This window comes from Lissotriton helveticus, chromosome 3_1 (genome assembly GCF_964261635.1).
Source record: "Lissotriton helveticus chromosome 3_1, aLisHel1.1, whole genome shotgun sequence".
Taxonomy (NCBI): domain Eukaryota; kingdom Metazoa; phylum Chordata; class Amphibia; order Caudata; family Salamandridae; genus Lissotriton; species Lissotriton helveticus.
This window is the reverse complement of record NC_136061.1, coordinates 420,046,643-420,068,947: the sequence shown is the minus strand read 5'-3', so window position 1 is coordinate 420,068,947 and position 22,305 is coordinate 420,046,643. Positions and strand designations below refer to the sequence as shown.

The window sequence follows — 22,305 nt, the reverse complement described above, 5'->3', positions numbered from 1 at the left end:
TGTCGGCCAGCAGCAGACTCCGGATAATACATTACAAATTTTTACACATGTTATATTATACCCCGGCCAAGATGTACAAATTCAAGTTGAAAGACGATGATAGGTGTGAGAGATGTCATGCTGCGGAGTTTGATTTCCTGCACTTAGCATGGGATTGCCCTGAGGTGAACGAATACTGGAATCAAGTGTTTCAGGCTTTACAATTAATGATTGATACACCTGTGGAGGCTACGCCATTGATGGCCCTACTGGGATATGTCAAGCCCCTACGAGCTGAACACCGTACATTTGCTGCACTGGTGCTCCTAATGGCCAAAAGGAGGGTGGCTTGCCAATGGGGCAGGGGGCGGGCACCCAAGTTCAAGGAGTGGATTGCTGACCTGAAGTTCTCCACTATGGCAACCTGCTCTCTAGAAGACGTAGTACTATGGGTCAGCAGACTGGACTCTGGCCAGGGCAGGGAGAAGTTTCCTTAGCAAATACGCGCTGAACTTGAGAAGAGTTTAGATGACCAAGACCACTTGTTAACACTGACACGGGGACAATCTGAAAGAGTGCTTCAATTGGATACTGGTTGATATTTTGAGCGCCATAAAGTTGCACAACAATTCAAGGTGGACAAATATGTTGCTTCTTCACTACACAAGAAATGATGGAACAGTTATTACTCCCTACAACCTTATATTTTGGGAGGAAAGCCAGTCTACTCAGTGATGTCTGTTTTTGAGATTCTGGTGAAGATAGTGTACCAACCAAATATCTGAAATACATAAAGGACATCAAGAACCAACTCTAGGGGATGTGCAAGCTGGCCATCCAAGCTACTGCCAAGAATATGGAATCCTTGGCACAAAAAGAGGGTAAGTGAGCAGGATCTCTAACCAGGAAGTCATGTTCTAATCTAATGTTTCACCCACAATATGAAGAAAACAGAGGATCACTAGGATTCCAAGTCTTTTATTATGAAAAGAGAAGTTCCAATGCATCCCACTGTACAAACTTTGAATGGATGGTAGACCGACAAGTCACAAGGTTCTTCACAGGAATCGTCTCCTTACTGTGAGACTGCTTCTGAAGTTTCCCAGCCTCAAAAGTCAACAATCATCACACAGTCACTCAAATTTGGAAACACCTTTTCTGGTAGATACACTAACTGCAGACTCCTCACCTTGTGGATTTCCGGCTCCGGAAAATTTATTAGTAATTACCTCAAACGTCGACAGGTGGCGTTGTTTGGCCCCGCGTCTAGTCCATCGACTCCGCATGTGACACTGGGGCCCCTTTATAACTGACACCTCCACGAGCTGTAAGTTTCTTTATGATCTCCGTGCCCGCCGTAGGATAAGGACCCATCGAAAGCAGAAGTCCAGTGTGCAGATCGTTCACGTTTAGGATCTTATCAATGGACTGTATGAATCCATTTCAGAGAATGGGCAGGTGGGTCGGTGAGGAATCTGTAGTTAGATAGTCTCCAACAGAAAAGGCACTACCAATGGTACGAAAGTTACTCTTTTGATAGATACTTATAACTGCAAGTTTCTTCACCTTGCAGCAGCACCCTCCAGGTGGTGTGTGTGTGGAATAGCTCAATCTAAAAAGTCTTGTAGGACAGCTCGGACGAAAAGCTAGTCCCGCCAAATATGGTTTTCCAGGCAGAAGTGCTTCATGAATGGTTTGAGGGATGCCCACCTAACAGCCTGGCAAATGACATCACTGACACACCATCTCTAGGGCATTGATAGCGGCCCTTACTCTGGTAAAATGAGCATGCAAACTTTCTGGAGGCTGATTCTTGGCCAGCCCATTACAGATCTTGATGCCCTCTTTTGCACAGCTTTGTCTTTTGTAGTCCCAGAGAAATCAAAGAAATGCTACTCGTCTTGTCAGTATTCTCTAGTTCAGTCCACATACGTTTTTCCTCCTTGGAGGGATGGGACGATGAACAGAAAGCTGGTAAGGTGATGGACTGATTCACAACACATCAAGACGTAACAAGTCCTCTGTTTAAGGCCTAACGTAACTTCCTACAGGAATATCTTTCATATATTAGGAGACACTTCAGCCATCTTATGGCAGCATGCTTCATCATAGGTGGCTCCTCTCACCAATGTAGGTAAAATACTACCTGAGTGGCCTCAAAGAGAAATAGATTTGGGAGTGCACATCGAAAAGGTGAGAGCCAAATTAAGGTACCACTGCGGAATGACAAATGGGGTAGGTGGGAACAAATGGACAGCTTCTTTAAAAAAAAAACGCTTTACAACATGTAACTTGTAGAGGGATGGCTGGTCAGGTATATCTGACCAGGTAGGAAGGCCTAAAGGGCTGCGAGGTAACATTAACCTGTTGCCCCAGACAGTCCTTACTGAACCAATGTCAAACAGAAAACTTCTAATAATTTGTTTTCACAGGTTGTATGTTTCAGGAAGAGCACCAGACAAAAACTTCTCCCAGTGTCCCCCATATATTGATTTTATTGATGGACACCTCCTAAGATAACACCAACCACTTTGGGAGAAACATCACAAGTTATCAACTCACAACACTCAATCTCCATGCATAGAGGTGTAGAGAGTACAGACTGAAGTGCGAGACATAGCTCTGCTGCTGTGACAGTGGGTTCTCTGCATATTTGGAGGACATGTGCTCATAGTAAAAAATTCTGGGTAGTACAATTTCCTCACCCACTCCAGATGACTTGGGCCTGGTCGCTCTTGATCTCCTTGAGTGCTCTGGGCAGGAGAGGGAGGGGCGGAAAAGAGACACAGGAGTTAGATGTTAGATAAAGGCATCTCCAATGGAGGACTGCCTTGGAACTCAAAAGCACAAAAGTTTTGACACATGTTTTCTGCACTTGCAAACAGATTGAGCCAGAGTTCTTCCCAATTTTGGAAGATGCCCTGTGCCACCTTAAAAACTATTAACCACTATTCATGATCCGCTAGGCAACATCAGCTGAGTTGGTCAGCCCGGGTGTTTAAAGATCCTGTAACGTGCTGGGCAATCAGGGAGATATATGAACATTCAGCCACTTCAAGAGGTGCAGAGCCTTCCGACACAGGACCCACGACCCCACACTGCACTGTTTGTTGCAGTACCAGATGGCATATGTGTTGTCTGTAAGCACCTGGGCTTGACCCAGACCCCAAGCAGAATTTCAGTGAGAACTTTATTAAAGGGGGGTAGAGGTTCTGAGGGGGATACGCCAGGTTGAAGCACCTCTGTCAAAAAGTTTGTCTTGACTTCCACCGTGGGCAGTGTCAGGTTCAGTACCTTAACCACTCCATGCACCTCCAATGCAAAAGAGGCCCCTTCCCCCGTAGCCACAGTATGAGTAGAGAGGAGAAAAGTGTCTGGAGAGCTATCCAGACCACTGGCATCAGCCAGCTCCTCATACCAGTTATCCCCAGCCAGGGACTCTTTTAAGGGTATGAGAAAACTATGTAGCTCCTCAGATCCCCTACAAACAATCCTCACAGTGGCTTTTGGGGAAATAAGGCTCTGTCTCCGACTCAGACTATTGGCTCTGGCTCCGTATTGGGAAGCAGAAATTATGATGAGATCAGCGCCACCTATGCGGTGCCAGGAACAGCACCACTGAAACGAACCTGGTAACGGTTTTGGGTTCGTGAATGGGGTCAGTCCGAATTGGAGAACAGATTCAGAGAGCCTGATTGAAGCCCAGGGTGAACCTGCCGTCAGAAATACAGTCGGGCCCTTCATAGGCACAGGGGGCCCGAAGGCGTACCAGAGAGATCTGATCACCCAAAAATAAGGTCCAAGGTATCATAAAACTCCTAAAATTAGGTGGAGATTACTCGGGCTCCAGGAAACTATGGGAGGCGCTGATCAGACCCAGGCTCAAGCCTCACAGGAATGATGTGGAAGTGGGGCCCGGACTTCTACTGACGTTCCGTGCCTCAATCTGTGCCTTTAACTGGCACAGAGAAGTCAAAGAATGTTTTGACTTCTTGGACTTCTTTTTATGGGACTTACCCGATGGAGTCCGGGAGCACGATAATGGCCGGCGCAAATGACTTCGAAGGCAGTCCCATTACCTCTCTCACAACCTGGAGGGGTCCAGAGATGTGTGTCAAGTGGCCAGCAGCTTCATGGATCGCTCTTGGATATGCTTTGGATGCATGGTCTTGCACTACATACAGGCCCTGGAGTCGTGATCTGGGTCCAGGCACCAAAGACAAACCAAGTGGGGGTCTGTCACAGATATTTGCCTGTGACAGGCACCACAAAGCTTAAAGCCTACAGCTTTCTTTGAATACATATTCCTAAAAAAATGGGGAAAGAAATGGGTGAAGGGTCAACAAAAGTGCTGAAAAAATTCAGGCAAAAAAAGACTGCGAGGAGCTCAATCTGGATCCGCGCTGATGGCATTGAAAAGAAGGACTGAGGTCAGCGAGATGGGGTGGCACCTATATAGGCACCACACATTTCACTTCCGGCATGGACCATGCAGATGCAGAGCCGATCGATGTCACCTACCAGCACACAAGGAGACTGCTCAGAAAACATTCTAGATCCAGTTTGACACCTGGGGAATATTCAAAGGTAAGGAATCTGCGGCTACAACTCTCTATTAGATGCATTCATTCTCTCTGGGGTTCCTGATGCACTATTTCAGTTTTTCAGAGAATACTACATTTGCAATTTTATTAAATCCTGTTCTGATTTTGTGCTTTTTTCAGTTTTTCAAAACTCAGAGTATAATACAGCACCCCCTGGTTTAGCCACACATCAGCACATATAGACATCCAATTGGTGGTATTCCACACACATCTATACATCATATGCTGCAACTAAATCACCTATACTGTGTACAAGGACAGAATCCTAGATGCCCACCTGGACTGGGGTAATCATTAGAAACATAACTTTTTGTTGCACCTGATGATCTTCTGGTACGAATAATAATCTCATATACAAGAGCTGATGTCGCCTTGAGTGTTCATTTAGTCATCTTTGTATGATTGTCTAATTTGTGACATTAAATCATTTCTGGATTTATGTCTATTACTGGTGACTGACCACACATGCCCATTAGATAGGAGTCCAACAGGGCAGACGTTGTGATTCTAGCAACAAAGCGCCTGGTTTAGAGTTTTGTGGATGGGAATTTATTCCATCAGGACAACAGAGTAAAGTACTCAACTCTTGCAGTTACAGGAACTGCTATCACAGCAGTTCCTGTAAGTGCATTGAAAGTTTGACGGCCAGCCACATAAAGCAGAAAACTTTTATGGATTGTTTATTTTCAAAAAGAAAATTCCAAAGCGGATTTTCTTTTTGAAAATAAAAAAAACAATTACCTGCACGCAATTGGATTTTTCTCCAGTGGCGTGGGGGTAATTTAGCAGTTTTCACTGTCTCTTACTGCCAGGTTTACACGGCAGTGGCAGACAGTGAGAACAGGCCATATGTAAATAGGGCAGGCGAACAAATGGCTAAACCTCCGACGGCTCTTACTCTCTCGGGCCAACAGAGGTGTATGTCCGCAGTGGAGACAAAGTAGTCTGCTCTAGCAACAGACTGAAGGTCTGCCAACTCTACATGAGGCTGAACTATAATTCAGGCCCTATATCACCTATTACAAAAAGCAGTGCCAGAAAGTGACATAAAATTAATATTTCAGGCAAAGATTTATATCATCTAGATTAGTGGAATGCCCCCATGCTAACTTGAAATTTGAAAAAAACTATTTGCGTGTGCTTCACTTTTTCTGTAGAGCTCATTGATATAGGGCCATTCCAACATGAGGAAGGCATGGAAGAGATTTTACGAATTCAGAGATAACAGCAAAATACATATATTGGAAATGGCAAACCAGGTTTGAGCAATTTAAATTTTTGTTTTGAGGTAATACGCACTTCACTCATAGAGGGAAACTTGAGAGCCGTAGAGACCTTCTGGTGTCCATTAATGTAGATATTAACAAGACTCTGTCCAAACGGCCTCTTGCCAGGTACCTGAACAATGGCTATGCTGTGCTGTGAAAACAAACAGCGGCATGTCACATCATTGCATTTACAGAACAATAACAAATATAGCTATGTTATCACAAAGGTTCATTACAACAATACCTACTGTCATACTACAAGTTATTTAATGCTGATACTAATGGGAAGTTAAAAACGCTAATATATTCCCAACATGAGGGATTACAAAACAACATATGAAAAGAAAAACAGGAAAGAGAGAGTACACATTGACTCTGAAAATGAGTTGACTCCATGATCAACTTTTGTGGATGTTTTTGGAATTAAAGTAGATAAACTCTTCATTAACAGTCACTTAAAGTACGATTGCTCATCAACAAATGTTCAAACAACTCTCCCAAAACTGAGATTCATTAGGAAAGTTACAGAATGTATACCTTACATACTTGTAACTAAAGTGTGATTGTTCACACACACACACACGCGCGCACACACACACACACAACCCCTCTCCCCCTTCCTAACATCATTGTAAAGCTTGCTGTGTACTGATCTATGATGCAGGCAGTAAAACAATCCAATGTCCGGTCTTTGGCTATGGTACATGCCACATAACAACAATTAAGTATATATAGAGAAAGGGCAAGAACCAATTTATCTGGGTAGAAAACTGTAAAGGGTGGATGAATTGAAGTTCTACAACCTAAAACAACGAGGTTAGTGCCGGCATCAATGCTGTTCTCAGGGTGAGAAGTGAAACTGGGCAACCATGCAACCAAACACGGATGTCATCAATTAAGTCAAAATGAGGTTCAAATTCCAATGAGGAACAATAAACAGACTGGGAGGTAACAAAGAGAACAACCCTTTCAACTGTGCTTGTTCCTTCTGCAGTAATTTTAAGAGCAGTGGACTTGGCGGAAATGTGTAAAAGGCCCAGAGACAAGTTGAACCTGAAGACAAACAGAGAGGGGTGTCTTTGGACACTTTCACAAGGAAGTGTATGGCACTAAACTGAGGAAAAGTTATGTTCTGGGCCATGTCGAATAGTTCAACATGATCACCTCCATCACTTTGGCATGCAACTTCCAATAGTGGTCTTACTGTGAGAGGTGGCTGGGAGCATAAGCCATGCAATCGAGGGCACCTGCAAGGGGAGCCACAACTGGGAAAATTACCAGTTCATGACCCCAAACCTCCATTTATGTGGATATAATGGATGCTGGTGATGGTGTGGTCCAAGAAAATCTGAATGATGTACCTTTAGATAAAAAGAAGAAGCACCGACATACTTCCCGCATCACAAGAACATTTATGTGTAAGCGTTGCTCTGACTGAGAAAAGGTCACATGCAATCATGTCGCCCAAGTGAACAATCATGTCCAGTGAGAAGGCATCCAAGACCATTGCAGCCTGAGTTTGTGGCAACTGAAAGGTCGACCGACCAAAGAGGTCCATCTACTAGCGCGCTATCAGAAGATCAAAGTGAAGGATCTGCATTTAAGCCATGAGTCTCTCCTGATGATGGAGCAACTGCAACTCAGACACTACTGTAGGACCCTGATCTGTAATCTTGTGTAAAGGACCAACAGAATGCACAAGGTCATGCAAATTGCAAGGCCTGCAGAACTGAGATCAGAGTCTGAGTCAGAAATCTCATAATCATCTCCCTTGTATCCATGATCTCCCTCGTTCAGGGAGAGCAGCACATGGCTCATAAACAGCATATTTAACTTGTTGGGTTGAATAAACAAGTTCAGATGGTGAAGCTCGAAGATGAGACTACAATTGTGCAGACTGCATCTGTGTAGCTGCTGTTGATTTTGCACCCTAAATCCAACCTATCCCCAAAAGAAGCAGTGCCCTTGGGATGTCTAAACAGACTGAGATGTTTGTACTAGCCTGAAGTAGTGACATAATTTTCTATATTGTTGGTAGAATTGCTGAGCTGTGGAGGCAAGGCCCAGCTCGCAAGCTGAACCTCTACTTTTTCAGAGGTGCTCCAAGAAGGAGTCTGATTTCTCTCAAATCAACCGCTCACCATCGAAGGTCATGTCCATAACCATGGCTTAGATATCTTCAGTGAAGCCAGTGGGATGGATCTAAGTACGGCAGCACAGCAAGATAGAAGAGACCAAGCATCAAGCAACAGTATCCACAGTTATGTTTGCATTCATTCAAACTATCATAGATTGGGTTTGAGAACCCTTCTACATGTGAGTCTGACAAAATGATCACCATAAGTTTCACCAAGTTCCATATTACATTAAAATATTGAGGCAGGTGGCGTTTACAGTACGGAGAATCAAGCTGCCACAAGCAAAGATATTACTGCCCAAAGAGTCGACATTCTTCAACTCTCTATCACAAGGTGCAGTGTGGAAGAAATTCAGAATCTGCTTCAAGGACAGCATTTGGACAATAAGACTTTCCTGTGATGGTTGAAAGGCCACAGTGTAGGTGATCCTGATCAGACATATGCACCTGGGTATATCTGAACTGCTGGGCCCAGAGAGAGTTTATCCCATGCAGTCATGACGGGATCCAGGAGGGACTGACTGAATGGAAACAATGGCTCATTAACTAATGTGGAAGGTTGCAAGACGTCAGTCAAAATGGTAGACCTCGTCTCTGTAGATGGAAAAGTCAATTTCAACGCCTCAACTGCTTTTCATAATACAATCATAATACAGTTGTAAATGAGGAAACTAACTCTGAAGCATGGATAGAAAGGAAAGGCATGTTCCTGTCTGATTAACTGTTCAGGCCGTTTGCATCCCTTACATTTACATGACTATGTTTCCCGTTTGCTTTCCAGATTGAACTCATAAGTGATCGCTTCAAGCAATAAAGTGACTACAATAACGAGGCAATTAAGGTAGGAACAGCAAATGTTTTTCATGGCAATTTGGCACACTACGGATGAACCGCAGAAACAGATACCACAAAGCAGTGTCTTTTTACATTATAGGCACCCCCAAGTCCAAGCTCCAAGTTTCCGAATTATTGAAGTTCCACACCGGAAAACAGCATTTACATTTTTAAAGTAAGCAAAAAGCTTGCTTTTTAGTAACATACAGCACATACGCTTCTAGACAGACAGGTTCTCATTCATTTGCCCTTTCTTTATGATTTTCTAGAGTATGAATGTCATTATAAAGAACAATAGCAAAATATGTGAATCTTAAGGTAAGAGGGCTAACGCCCCCGCCCTAGAGAGTGAAGGGTTACTAGTTTTCCTTATAACATAATAAGACAAGGTCTTTATTATGTTTTTCAGAACCAATTTGAGGTCCTGAAGTGAGTTCCTCCTCCAAGGAACTCAAAACGCGTCGACCATCATCGTGTTAGGCCAATCGTTCTCAACAAAACCCGATATCAGATTTTGAAATTTCTTTTGATATTTAGATGGCCTATTGCATAAATTAGCAAGTGTTTCGTTGTAAATATATTCCAAGTGTAACATTTGACTAAACACCAGTTGTGTTGAACACAGACATTGATATTTGTTTTGATTTGTTCCTTTTCCTTCTTTCGCCCTTTCTTTTCCTCCAACTTTTTTCACAAAGTATGTATGAGTTTGATTGAGGTTTTATGAGTGAATGCTTGATTGAATGTGAACCATAAGTGAGTGTAAATATTTTCAGGAAGGATTCTTTTCCTTTTTTCTCTCCTGTGTATTGAATTTCTAAACCTTTTGATAATGAAGAAAAGTTGTCGCCCAAATAATGTTGTGTGACTTTGTATTGGAAATAAATAGATTAACTCAATAGGTAATTTGTTTTGAAGAACAAGTTTCATTTCTGTTCTTCTTGTTGCCTTCGTAGTTAGGAGTAAATTGCAGTATTGGCAATTGTGGTTGTTTCTTAAAGTTCAAGGCTTGGCCTTGCTTCAAAGTAGCCAGACCCTTTCTTTGTTCACGGTACATCTATATACAGCATCAGTATTATAATTGGGAATGAGGTGGACAGCCTACCAATTGTCATCTTCTGAATGGCCATAATCATTACCAGGATTTGCAAGAGTCAGAGACAACAATTGCCTCGATCTGTGCAAATCTCTGAGCTCTAAGGAAGAATTAAAATGTTAAGATTTGTATTAACGTTTCTCTTGCCACATGGATTATGTCTTCTGGGGACTACAACTTTGAAAGTGAGGTTGTAGTATGCCCCATGGGCAACATCTGCATTGGCGCGGAGAAAGAATCCAACCAAACGGAGGATGGGAAAGTTTGCCATTTTTATGCTGCAACTTCCTTTTGGCGCTTTCGACATAGCTCGTAGAGATACAGTGTTGAGAGGCATTGAGGTCGGAGCCGCTGGAACGGCTAAGTCAGTACTACCGCACTCCTGGTTTTAGGGTGGTCCAGAGGGTGTGTTAGACGCCCAGAACAGGTCCAGCATAGCAACCTGGAAAGCCTCGAACTATGCAGAATCGGGTGATAGACCTGGAAATTCCAGTCTTATCTGTGTTAGCATTGGGATCTTGTGGGAACATCTTTTGGGAAATTGTTCTTTGACAAGTGACCTACATGTGGGTGAAATGGATTACTTCGGTCCCGCTGCAGGCTTTAGGAAGAAACAATTCAGGGCCCTGCTCCCTAATGGCTTGCAGAAGGCTTTGTAAAAGAGTTTTTGAGGTATGGAAAAACAGGAACCGATGCCCAACCAGCTGGTGCCTAATATACTCCAGTGATGGCATATCTAGAGGATGAGTTGCAGGAGGAGTCCCATTGTGCAACCTAATGGCCTAGAAGAGCCATTGTAGAAGAAAAAAACCTTCCGAAGAATGATGTATCCATTACAAAATATATTAAACATTGTCCAAAAGGCTGTAAAAACTGAATTTGCCAAATAATTTTCATTTGTTGAGAAAACCGCTGTGCTCTAAGACCATTAGTGTAGTGCTGTTGCTCAAATCTGTCCTGCATTACTGCAGAGAAACTGCTCAAAGTACACTCAGTGGGGCTTTATACTTACATTTTCCTGCTTTTCTTATAAAAATTCCTTTGACCTTATCTTCGTAATAAGGGTAAGTAGGGTTATAAACAGAAATACCTTTCACTTTGAAAATTTGACTGAGAAACTTTTCAGAACAGGTCAATGCTATCCCATGGGGAAAACAAAATCACGGTTACACAGGTAAGTGGAGCACTTAAAATTCCAGTCTTCGGGACCCGAAGTCAGCAAGGGGCATAGGTCAGGTGAGTACCAAAACTGCACCACCAGCGGCACAGGAGCAGAGGTCAAAATCAGAGTTTGGCCCAATCCTTTCCAATGAAGACTGGGGATGCCTGGAGCTACACTTCTTGCAGGTAGGTAAATCAGTTGCAGGGGCCAAGCTTTGGGGATTTAGTGAAGCATAGGTGGGGGGCCCGGTGGAGTGCACAAAACAGCACCAAACATACACCACCAGCGGCACAGGGGTGGCTTGCTGCAGGGCATGAGGGAGACCAAGGACAGCAGAGGTAAGCACAGATGTAGGGGGTAGTACACGCACAGTCAGTTCAGCTCACTAAGGCCCAGAGGCTTCGGGTGCAGGGGTGACTTTCAAAGTCTGAGTCTTCTTACCAGAGCGGGTTGCGGTCAGGGGGATCCTCCGGATTCACACTGCAGGCGCCGCCATGGAGATCAGGGGAGGCCAGCCAACACTGGACACGAGGTCAGGATCGCTGGGGATACTTCACTGCACGTGAGCCACTCAGACTTGGGCCGTGGGTGTCAGGTGTAGAGTGGGCAGGGATCGGGGTTCCAGCTGGATCCAGAGCCCTTGGAGTCGGTTTCTTCTGTACAGGTTCATGGGAGACTGAAGTCTTTTTCGAAGGCAGCAGTCCTCCAAGGGTTTTCAGAGGTAGCTGGCTGCAAGACTCGTCGCAGGTTCGCATAAGCTGGAGACATGCCAGTAGGGCCAGGGACAAGGCAGTCGCCATCTTCAGTCTTCTCTGCAGGGTCGGCTTCTTGCTTGTTAGGTCATCGCAGATCTAGTTTCTAGGTCTGGGGGAGCCACCTAAATACTACATTTAAGAGGCGTTTTAGGGGAGTAGTAGGTAGGGCCACTGAGCACTTTACCTGGGGTGACTCCCCCTCTATTATGCCACCATTGACCTAGCCTTGATTGGAGGGTCTTCCTAACTTCAAGATGGCGGGGACTGAAAGTCCCCGCCTGAGTTTTCCCAATGGTTTTCCCGCCCAAAAAGAGGGTGTAAACCAGGCGCTGCCTTCTGGTACTGGTAGTAGAGGCTGGGGGTCGCAATTACAAAGGAAGCAGATCCCTTGAAGCTTCCCTTTTCAAACACTGGTCCATACTGTGACACTTCTGCCTAGGATGTGCATTGTTTCTGGCCGCAAAGGCTCTCTACCGAGGGGTCTAGAAAAAAGTCTGGTAGTGTCTGGCTGCCTAAAGCCTAAAGCCGGTCAGAGGTTTTCAGGGGGCACCTCTGAGGTGCCCTCTGTGTACATTGTTCAATAAATCACACACTGGCATCCTTGTCAATTTATTAAGAGGAGTAGTTTGGAACCAAACACTCCTCTGTTTAGATAAGCCATCATGGTGCTGTGGAACTCGAGTTGTCGAGTTTCCAGCCCATCTTCTCTCTACGGCTTCACTGGCACTTACAATATTAAGGAATGGACTGCAATATTGTAGGGGCATATATGCTCATGCAAATATGCCCTCACCTGTGGTATAGTGCACCCTGCCTTAGGGCTGTGAGGGCTGCTAGAGGGGTAACTTACCTATACCTCCAGGCAGTGCTACCATGTAGGGTGCCATGTCGACTTTGTTGTTTTCTCCCTCACAGAGGCATGCAAGCTGCAAGGGCAGTGGCATGGTCCCAGTGAGTGGGGCCCCAGGGGACCCTCTTCAGCTCCCAGGCTCTAGGAACTGGGGTACCACTTACTAGGGACTTTCAGGGGGTAGAAGTACCAATTGGGGATATGTTTTTTAGGGAAGGAGCACTGGCACAGGGGACCTGGATGGCAGCGACGCTGTGCACAACAATCAAAACCACATCAAAACCATCAAAAAGTGGGGGCCAACCATGCAGAAAGAGGCACTTTCTCACAGTAGCACATACTATTACATTTATCAAACCTTTGATTTATTTGTATTTAATGGGCTTTAGAATTCAAATAGGGACATGGCTCGAGAGAGGATGCCCCTATCTCCAATTTCTGTTAAAGCTTCTGTTTCAGCTACTAAAACTAGCCAAACCTTCACATGCAGGTTCTCAATGTGACCCAAGTGGTGCGGTTAGATTATTTGCACTGTAACTAGACATTCACCTTAATATAGTCAAACGACTACCTTAAAAATCTTTCTCTATAAGGTAGGTATGAATCTACTAAATCAAACAGTCAATACCAAAAGAGCAAATGTTTAAATGTCGGTTATCAATGACACATTGGACATACCCAGAGGGAATCGCAGAAACAGTGCTCGGGTAGCATAATCGTTGCATATTCTTTCTTCGTGCACACTGCTACTACTAACACTCCAGATGAAGTGATGAAGGCTTCAAAACCCATCCCACTACCTGTGAAAAAACTGTGACATGATAAAAAAATTAGCTGGTATGCATGCTGGTTATCCACAGAGATCAATGCAATGTCATGTTAAAACTAGAAGTAGGTCTGCCAGACGTTTTGAAGGCAGAGGCAAGCAAACATGTTTTCTCTTTTAAGGATTACCCTGGTTATACTCTCAAACAAGATCTATGCCCTTGCATTCACACCTTACCCCAATACGCCTTCTCACTCAACTCACAATTGACTGATGGACTGAATGAATGGACACGGAGCTTCCCAGACAATTTGGAAGAACTCTGCCAGTAAATAGTGGGTATGTTTAGATTGTTTTGATCCGTATTACAATAATTGTAAAGAGAATCTAACTAGCTCAGATTCAAATTCAAAAAGCTTCATTCGGTACATTTTTCATGACCCTAAAAGCATACTAAAACCACATGATAAAAAATGTATAAATCAATTCACAGATACAGTCCACATTTCAATATAGATTCAAGGAAACAATTTAGTAAAAATTCATTAAAATCGTATAACTAGCTAATAAACCTCTTTCTCTCTATTGCATATATACAGAGATAAATCTTTTTGTAAAAGAACCGGCATCTTACTTAATAGTAAATCAGATTTTTTAATCTTTAATGGGACTGGCACTTTTAGACCAATCTGCACAGATCTTAGGAACAAATGTATTATGGGAACATCTAAAAGCATGCCAAATGTGGGGAAGATCAGTCAAACAGTTCTAATGTTACAGAGATGGGGTCCCGAACCTTGTTTTTCACTAACCCATAAAATATAATTTACCAGATGAATTATTTCTTCATGAGAAACTCTAAAACCGCTGAAGAGATGATCACTGAATTTTAGTAGCATTGTGGACTTTCAGTTATTGTGTGCCTTTTTTTTTTAAAGAAATGTTATTCTTTTCATTAATAGCACAGTACAGAACTTCAATATGAGCTAGTATTACATTGTACATCTGCAGTATACAGTCAAACACAGTCAGCACTTTTTGACCATCAATCTGTATTGCAGCACATCCGTTGTTGAAACCCCACTTAGTATCCAATGGCCTTTTTTATTATTCCACTTCAGAACCCTCATCGTCCCAGTCTTGTAGTGGATCACATATGTCTCACCTAAATTTGTTCCATGCCCCCCAGATTTTACTCCACTTTTGGGGACACCCACGATTGATTAACACCGTTCTCTTGGTTACCATGGCCGCATCCATGTCCCTGCACCATGAGGCAAGAAAGGGTATCTCCGCCGATCCCCACTTTTGTGCAATGTTCCGCTTAGCGACCATGATCCCTAGCGTGGCTTCTGTGCCTTTTTTGGATTAGTGAAATGTGTTCACGTGTTCTGAAGATACAAGGTCAAAGGTGAGTATTTAGTACACGTCACACTATCACTATATTGGGGTGCGTGGCCTAGCTGGCTAACATGCTGGCGTTGAAAGCAAGCTCCCGGCTGCTGTCCCCTTATCTGCCATGATCCTGCCTGCATCTTCTTAAATATCCCATCATCACTGCTTAGGGTGCAGCAGAAGCAGTCTGGAGCATCCTAGTGCCGCAAGACTGCCAACGGCCCTCGGGGCAGCCAGAGCGGACCGAAGGATCAGAGCGGCGCAGACCTAGAGGCCACAGCAGGGCCTGGTTTGGTGGCTACTTGGTTCCAAGGTTGGACAGGAAGTGCAGCCCTGTGACTGAGCCCCGCGTGGGATACTGTGGTGGGATGCACAAAAGGAGACCTTAGCCTGAAGACCTTGCCTGGCGGTAGGTGGTGCGTGGTGCGAGGGCAGCTGGGACTCGGTACTGATCTGCCATGATTTCCTGCAACGGCCTGCGTGGCAGAAGTGACCGTGCCACGTGTGGAAGGGTGTGTCAACTTGGCTCCGGGGGGGCCGGAGCTGGCACTGGCCCCAATATCAGTGGGCCCTACATTTGGAAGCGCCCTGCATGGGGGCTTGCCTAGATCTGCCATATTGGACTGGGGAGACTCCGGTTGCTTACTAGCCTGGGACTGCTGTGCTATATCTGGCTATGGCCAAAAAGACTGGGGTCTTGCCTGAGAACCAGGAGTGCCCCTGTGCTGTGAGCCCCCAATGTTATGAGGTGTGCTTGGCCGTACAGTTAGGACACCATGTTTGGATATGGGAGCAGCCAGAACTGTGAACTAGACCCCACAGTGTCTCCTAAGCTGCTTCTTTCGCTCTGCTTGGACGCAGATGCATACTAGGGGTCAGGGGAGATGCTGTCGGTTAGGCCCCTTTGATGCTAGAATCATATTTGTCTGCCATAGAATGGGTTGGCTCTATAATGGACTTGTGGCCTGGAGATCGAGCTGAACTCCACAATACTTGGCCCAGGACTACATTAGATAGCTACACTGCGGTCACTCCCCTGGTTGCAGAAGCGGTCAGGCTAGGTTGATGTGGTTACAGCTGGTGGGATTTTATACAGGTGTCTCTAGCTGCCCCCGCCCATTCATCGTCGAATGCTCGCTCCGCCCCAGGGAGACATACAAATGGGCCTGGAGGGTCGTGCAAATCGAGGACTCCAATACAGCCTCCTGGACAAGTGGCAGGACCATAGCTTTACTATGACTAAAGACAAGCACCTCGGCTCGATGGCTAAACAGAGCACCATAGATCAATTTGCCAGTACCGAGACAACGGATGTGGCTGGGGCCTGGCCCAGACAATGCAGCGCTGCTGAAGGCCATTGAACAATCCCGGGACATGCTGGATGACATAATAGGAGCAATGGGTTCAGATGTTACCCTACTGCACCATGAACTCAGGAAGGCAGTCGATCACATCATAGAGGCGGAGACCAGAATTTCGAAGATTCGGTGATAGATTTTCAACAGAAAGTCACTACACTGACGGTCATGGCAAAGGAACTGCTAGTGTGAGTTGAGGATGCAGAAGGTCGCGCCTGCTGCAACATCTTGCATTTTGTAGACTTCCCAAGGGGTGCGTAGGCTCTTCTTTAGACAAGTTTCTAACACAGTGGCTCAGATCAATAGTACCTGTGGAGTGCCTCTCGTCTTGTTTTGTAGTGACAAGAGCACAAAGATGGTGAAGAAGCCCCCCTCCCAAACCCCCACAGGCGCAAGGCCACAACAAGTAATCACCAAGATCCTTAAATATTTAAATAGGGATGTGATCCTTAAGTACGCCTAGCACCAAGAAAAGATTCTGTTCGAATGACACCACATCATGATTATCCCAGGCTATACGAAAATGGTTCAACAGCAGTGCAAATCATTCACAGCGGCGAAATGAAGAGAGTCTTCAAAATTCAATATCTATTGCTGTAATCAGCCCACCTGAGTGTGGTCTTCAACTCATGGACCCTATTCTTCAACACTCCTGAAGAGGTGTTTACATGGGCAGATAACTCTGTTTCGCTGAAGCCCCTCACTCCACCACGCATGGTCTCAAGACTCGTCCCTGAGCGACAGGCGCAATCATGCCAAAAAGTCCGCTGTTGAGCTACGTATTCGATCCCGCTCATCATGGAGGAACAGACGCCAAGACAATGGACGTTAGCAGCCAACTGATAGCATGATGAACCAAATGAGCACTACCACAAACCTGGACTGGGCCGGTACGGTCTGCTGAGTGGTAGATCCCTTACATATTTTTGTAATGTGGGCAATGTTATTAACCTGCACCCCTAGAGAAACATGGTTTCAGTTTCTCTAGTGAGGACACTTTCTTTGGAAAGAGACATGGGGATCTATTGGCGATGCCCTCCTCTGGTTTGCGGGGAGGGTTTCTTCCACAGCTTATACTTCTCGCTCATTGAAGTACAGGGGAGGGAGGAAGGTTTGTTTTCATGTTTTTATTGTTGTGTTCATACACAGCCCTGTCACTCTCACCTTACAAGGTCAATATGCAGGAGCCACCAGGGATACCCACCGTAAATACCAATGCCTGACACAGACCCTGATGGCCCTACGGGACATTTCCATGTTCTTACATGAAATGTACAAGGACTTCTTGATAAGATTAAGCGCAGTGCTGTGTTGAAGCAGGCCAATAGACTAGGGGCAGACATTTTTTTACTACTGAAAAAGCATCTCTTGGGTTCCAAAGTTCCCTGCTTGGCTCGGTATGGGTATACACAAATATTTCACTCTGGGGTTAAGAGAGCATCACGGGGTAAAGGCATTCTACTTCATCGTAGGGTTCCCTTTAAGTACACTAGAGCATGAGTAGATGATTATGGCAGATACACAATAGTGACCTGTACATTATATGGGGAGCCACTCACATTGGGTAGTGTATATGCCTCCCCCTTTCTGACAGAATATTGCTGACTGTTCATCAGCTTGTGGGAAGAATTACCAAGAGGTCTGTCTGTGGTGGGTGAGGACTGGAGTGGCATACTTCACCCAAAGATTGACAAGTGGCCTACTAGAGGAGGAGGGGCTGAGATACTAGGGTCCAGGCTTCAGTCTCTGGTATTCGCGCTCGGTTGGACTGATGCTTGAAGGACATACCATCCGGTCGAAGCTGGATATACGTACTATTCAGCAGTTCTTGGTTCCTTTTCTCGGTAGGACTGCCTGCTAATTTCTACTGGATACATACACAGAGTATCTGAAGTAGATATACTGCCGAGAGGGTTGTCTGATCACTCCCCGGAGACCCTTAGTTCCATGTGGGCCCTAGGCACCCTCCATTTTGAGAGGCTAAGCCGCCCTGGCACTTGCAGAACACGTTGTACAAGGCGCTACTCTATTGGTCCATCACAGACTACTTATCCATTAATACAGACACGACGCCCTCCATTAAGGTACTATGGGAGGCCATCAAACCGACACTTCAAGGGGTAGATATTAGTTTCTGCGCGGGTGAACGTAAGCGTAAAACACACAAGCTGGTAGATCCTGAGGCACAGATCGTACTCTTGAAGAGAGCAGCCGCTGTCGACATGGCAACACGGCCCGGCTTCAATTGAGCCTGACCCAACAACAGTATCAGTGGTTGCTCGACGAGGTTAAACAAGCATGACAGGCAGCGCAGAGCAACATTTGTCAGTGGGGAGACAAATCAAGCAGGATGCTGCCTTGGCTGTGCCAAGCCACAAAGGGGTGTCTCCGGTGCCGATGGTGCTGGACGCTCCTGGTGGATTGTTGTCCCAATCAGTTTGCTCACAGCTTCACTGCATATTATGGAGAGTTATATGTTTTGGAGAAGTAGGGTGGACATTGACCAAATAGATGAATCCGTTAAGGCTCTGCTCCCATGGTCTCTGTTTGATGCTAGACGAGATGATCTGAAGAAGAATTATCCGCTGCCCTGATGGAGCTGCAGACTGCAAGAGCCCGGGGGCCTAATGGTTTGCCTAATGAATTTCTTAAAGCCTATATGCCGCAGTTAGGGAATTACCTATTCGGGGTCCTCAACGGGGCGCTGGAGGAATCCCTGCTTCTACCAAACTGGCAGCACAAGGATTAGTAATCTTTCTTAAACCTGGGTGCCCACCTGAAGACCACTCATCCTCAATGTTGAGGTGAAACTCCTCGCTAACACCTTGGCCAACAGATAAATGAGATATCGGTCCGACCTAGTTCACCCTGACCAGGAAGGATTTGTGCAGCGTAGGCCCACTTGACACAATATTCAACGAGTTTATAATGCCCTCACCAAGGCGGATCGAATAGGACGACCAGCGGCAATGCTACTAGCTGACATAGATAAAGCCTTTGATTCGGTTTAGATGGGAGTATCTGCTCCCTCTTCTTCGGAGCATCAATGTGGACTCACGGTTTCTTTCCTATATCCGCCTACTCTATCCAATCTAACAGTCTCTGTTCGGGTTGCAGGTGCGGTCTCTAATCCTTTCCAGACCCAGACGTGGGTGCCCATTGTCCCCCCTGCTATTTGTCCTGGCCGTGGAGCCGCTGGCCAGCTGGTTGAGAGATGATGCCCAGGTACGGGACTTTCAGTGGTCCAATGAGTAGTCTAACAGGATAGTTCTATAGGCGGCAGAAGATGTTCTGTTCTTCATTATGGATCCAAGGACATATGAACCTCATATCTTACAGATCATGCCGGTGTTTGGCGAGATCTCCGGGTTCTATATATTAACAGTAGGAAATCAGTAGTGTTCCATATAGGTGGGGCCGCCGGTGACATGGAGTGTGCATCGCAGTTAACGCTACCCACAAATGAGTTCAAGAACTTAGCAATGTTAATTTCTCAGAATCCCTCTGTCTCATGGACTCGCAATGTGGCTCCAACATTTTTGCACTTTAATGAGGAAGTGAAAGCCTGGTCCCCACTCCCATTATCCCAGCTGGTTCGATCGACAATCTTTAAGATGGACCACTAGCCCGCATGCTTTACCAAGTTCAGAATTATCCCTAAACTATTCCCCCATGTGGTTCCGACAGGTAAATGCAGCTTTAACCCAGTTTTCTATGGGGAGTGGAGCGACGCGCATTGCTCTCCGGATGTGCTTCCAGCGGACATTTTGTGGCAGGCATTGCTGTAGTTGATGTGCAATCCTACTATGCTGCCTCCCACTAATTAATTATTAATTATTGGTGGTATGGTGCACAAAATGATCCCCCATACCCGACAGAGATGGAGGATACATCTTTGCTGGACTTCCTATACAGTGGCAGGGGGCTGGATACCCTGCCCATGTAGACTTAGGTTGTCATACTTATGTGGAGGTAGTCCCTCCGCCGGATGGGCTAGTGGAGGAAACTGTAAAAGGGAACTCCCTTGTGTAAGGGTAGCCTCCTTCGACAAGAGGCCTTAGGGTTCCAAAGGTGGGCTGACATAGGGATCTCCACATTGGTAAATATCATGTGGGGCTTAGTGCTACAATAATTTCAGGAGCTACAGAGTGATTATCAGTTACAGCGTAGCCAGTTTTACAGATACCTGCAGCAACACCATACCATATACATGCCTACTTGCCCTGAGCAATGCGAGGTGGGGATTGTGGCCATGATCTACCAAAGTTCTTGGGTAAGGCAGGGGTGGTGTAAAAATAGTAACTAAGCCCCTTGCCATAAGGTGAAGCATGGAGAGAGAAGCCTCTAACGCTACTCCTTCCCAGTGGAAGATCCCCTTCCCAAGAAGCATTTACATTTTTTAAACCTCTCCCAATACCAGGAAAGGTTTTTGTTAAAGAAACACCACACTGATTCATTGGCTATTTTTTTTTTAAATCTCTCCCAATGATAAAAAATATCAAAACACATTAAGGAAAAAGAAATGTTGCCTAGAGGAAGTTTGTTTCACAGAGGGTCATTAGAGATGGAAGGTGTAACATGCACACAAAGGTGCTGCAGAATAAGGTGGTGCACTGGTTTCACTGTGGCGTCAAGGTCACAGAGAAGGGCAGCAGTGCAGGATGGGACATATAGGGTTAAGGGTGGTCAGGCTACAATGAGCGACTGAAAGGCATGTAGAGGGGAGGTGAAAGCACACAGAGGGGACCGAAGGAGATATGGGTACATAAAGAAATTGCAGGGTCAAGACTGGAAAGTACAGAAGGACTGTGGAGGGCAGGTTACCACGAGGGGTACTGAGGAATGGTGGCCTACACACAGGGTTGCAGTGGGGCAGGGTTTACAGAGGAACTATTTGGGGGGTCAAGGCCACATATAATGGCTGCAGGATGGATGCAAGGTGATACACAGAAAGGCTGCAGAAGGGGTGAGTGGGCTTACATAGGGTCTCCCGATTTCAACAGCACCACTAAAAGCTCGTCTCAACATGGCCACAAGACTTATAACGGGCTCCAGAAAATGTTACCACATCACCCCTCACTTGAAAGCGCTCAACTAGCTGCCTTACGAAGCAAGAATACAACTAAAAATGGCATGTATCACTCACAAAGCGATACATTACAAAACACCAATGTACCTAGCGCTGAAAATCACACTATCAGGAGGATGCCGAGTTTCTTGGAGTCTAGGAGATCTATTACTGAAACCGGCCCTCTTCCGAAAGAAAATAACTTATGACCGAGCCTTCTCTGGTGATGCACCAAGAATTTAGAACACACTCCCCCAGACAACCCCCTCAGAGGTCCTTTTTGCTCACACATATGCTAACACACAGTGTCCCCTAACCTTTATGTTGGACTTGTATGTATAATTACTCAGGACATGGACAAAAGGACGTAGTTCCCCCAGTAACCCATGGTATAATGAAAATCTAAAAACTATGCGGAAAGAGTGTAAAGTAGCGGAGCGTAATTGGAGAAAGGAGTACAAGGACAGGGACAAAGCTCTTTACCTGTCCAAATTGAAACTCTATCACAAAGCCATACGCGCTGCGCGTGCGTCCTTCTACGCTAAAGAAATCAACTCAAGCACTAATCCTACAAAAACTATTTTTAAACTGGTGCAAAAACTTCAAAACTGCGGCAATACAGCCTCCTGTATTACCTCCACTCAACAGTGTGAAGATCTCGCCGCTTTCTTTATAGATAAGGTGAGGAAAATATATAGTGCTTTCTCACAAGACTCCCCCGATCCTACTAATCCTTCTAATCCATCTATCATCGGCACTAGAATGTCACGCTTACCTGAGATTTCCTATGATGATCTATCCAAACTTTGTAGAAAGGTTAAGTCCGGCTCCCCTACAGATCCCATGAGACCGGCCCAATTTCTTGAGTCCTTAAGAGTTTTTTCTCCCTTCCCTGGCCACGCTACTCAATCTCTCCTTTTCCTCGGCTGTAGTCCCAACTTGCTGGAAACAGGCATGGGTTACCCCTATTATTAAAAAGCCCACTCTGGAAAATTTTAGACCCATCTCGCTGCTCCCCTGGGTGTCTAAGCCA

The 22,305-nt window shown here is 45.4% G+C and overlaps 1 protein-coding gene across 2 annotated transcripts in view; it reads right to left on the bottom strand.

Annotated features, from left to right (window-relative positions):
• NBEAL1 (neurobeachin like 1) overlaps positions 1 to 22,305 on the bottom strand; it is a 1,045,477-nt gene that overhangs the window by 583,992 nt on the left and 439,180 nt on the right. For both annotated transcript variants that reach the window (XM_078680248.1, XM_078680249.1), the window contains 2 exons: positions 13,364 to 13,496; positions 5,883 to 6,002 (listed from right to left, as the gene is read on the bottom strand). In XM_078680248.1, the coding sequence (XP_078536374.1) occupies positions 5,883 to 6,002; positions 13,364 to 13,496 (253 nt within the window). The remainder of the gene's footprint in view (positions 1 to 5,882; positions 6,003 to 13,363; positions 13,497 to 22,305) is intronic.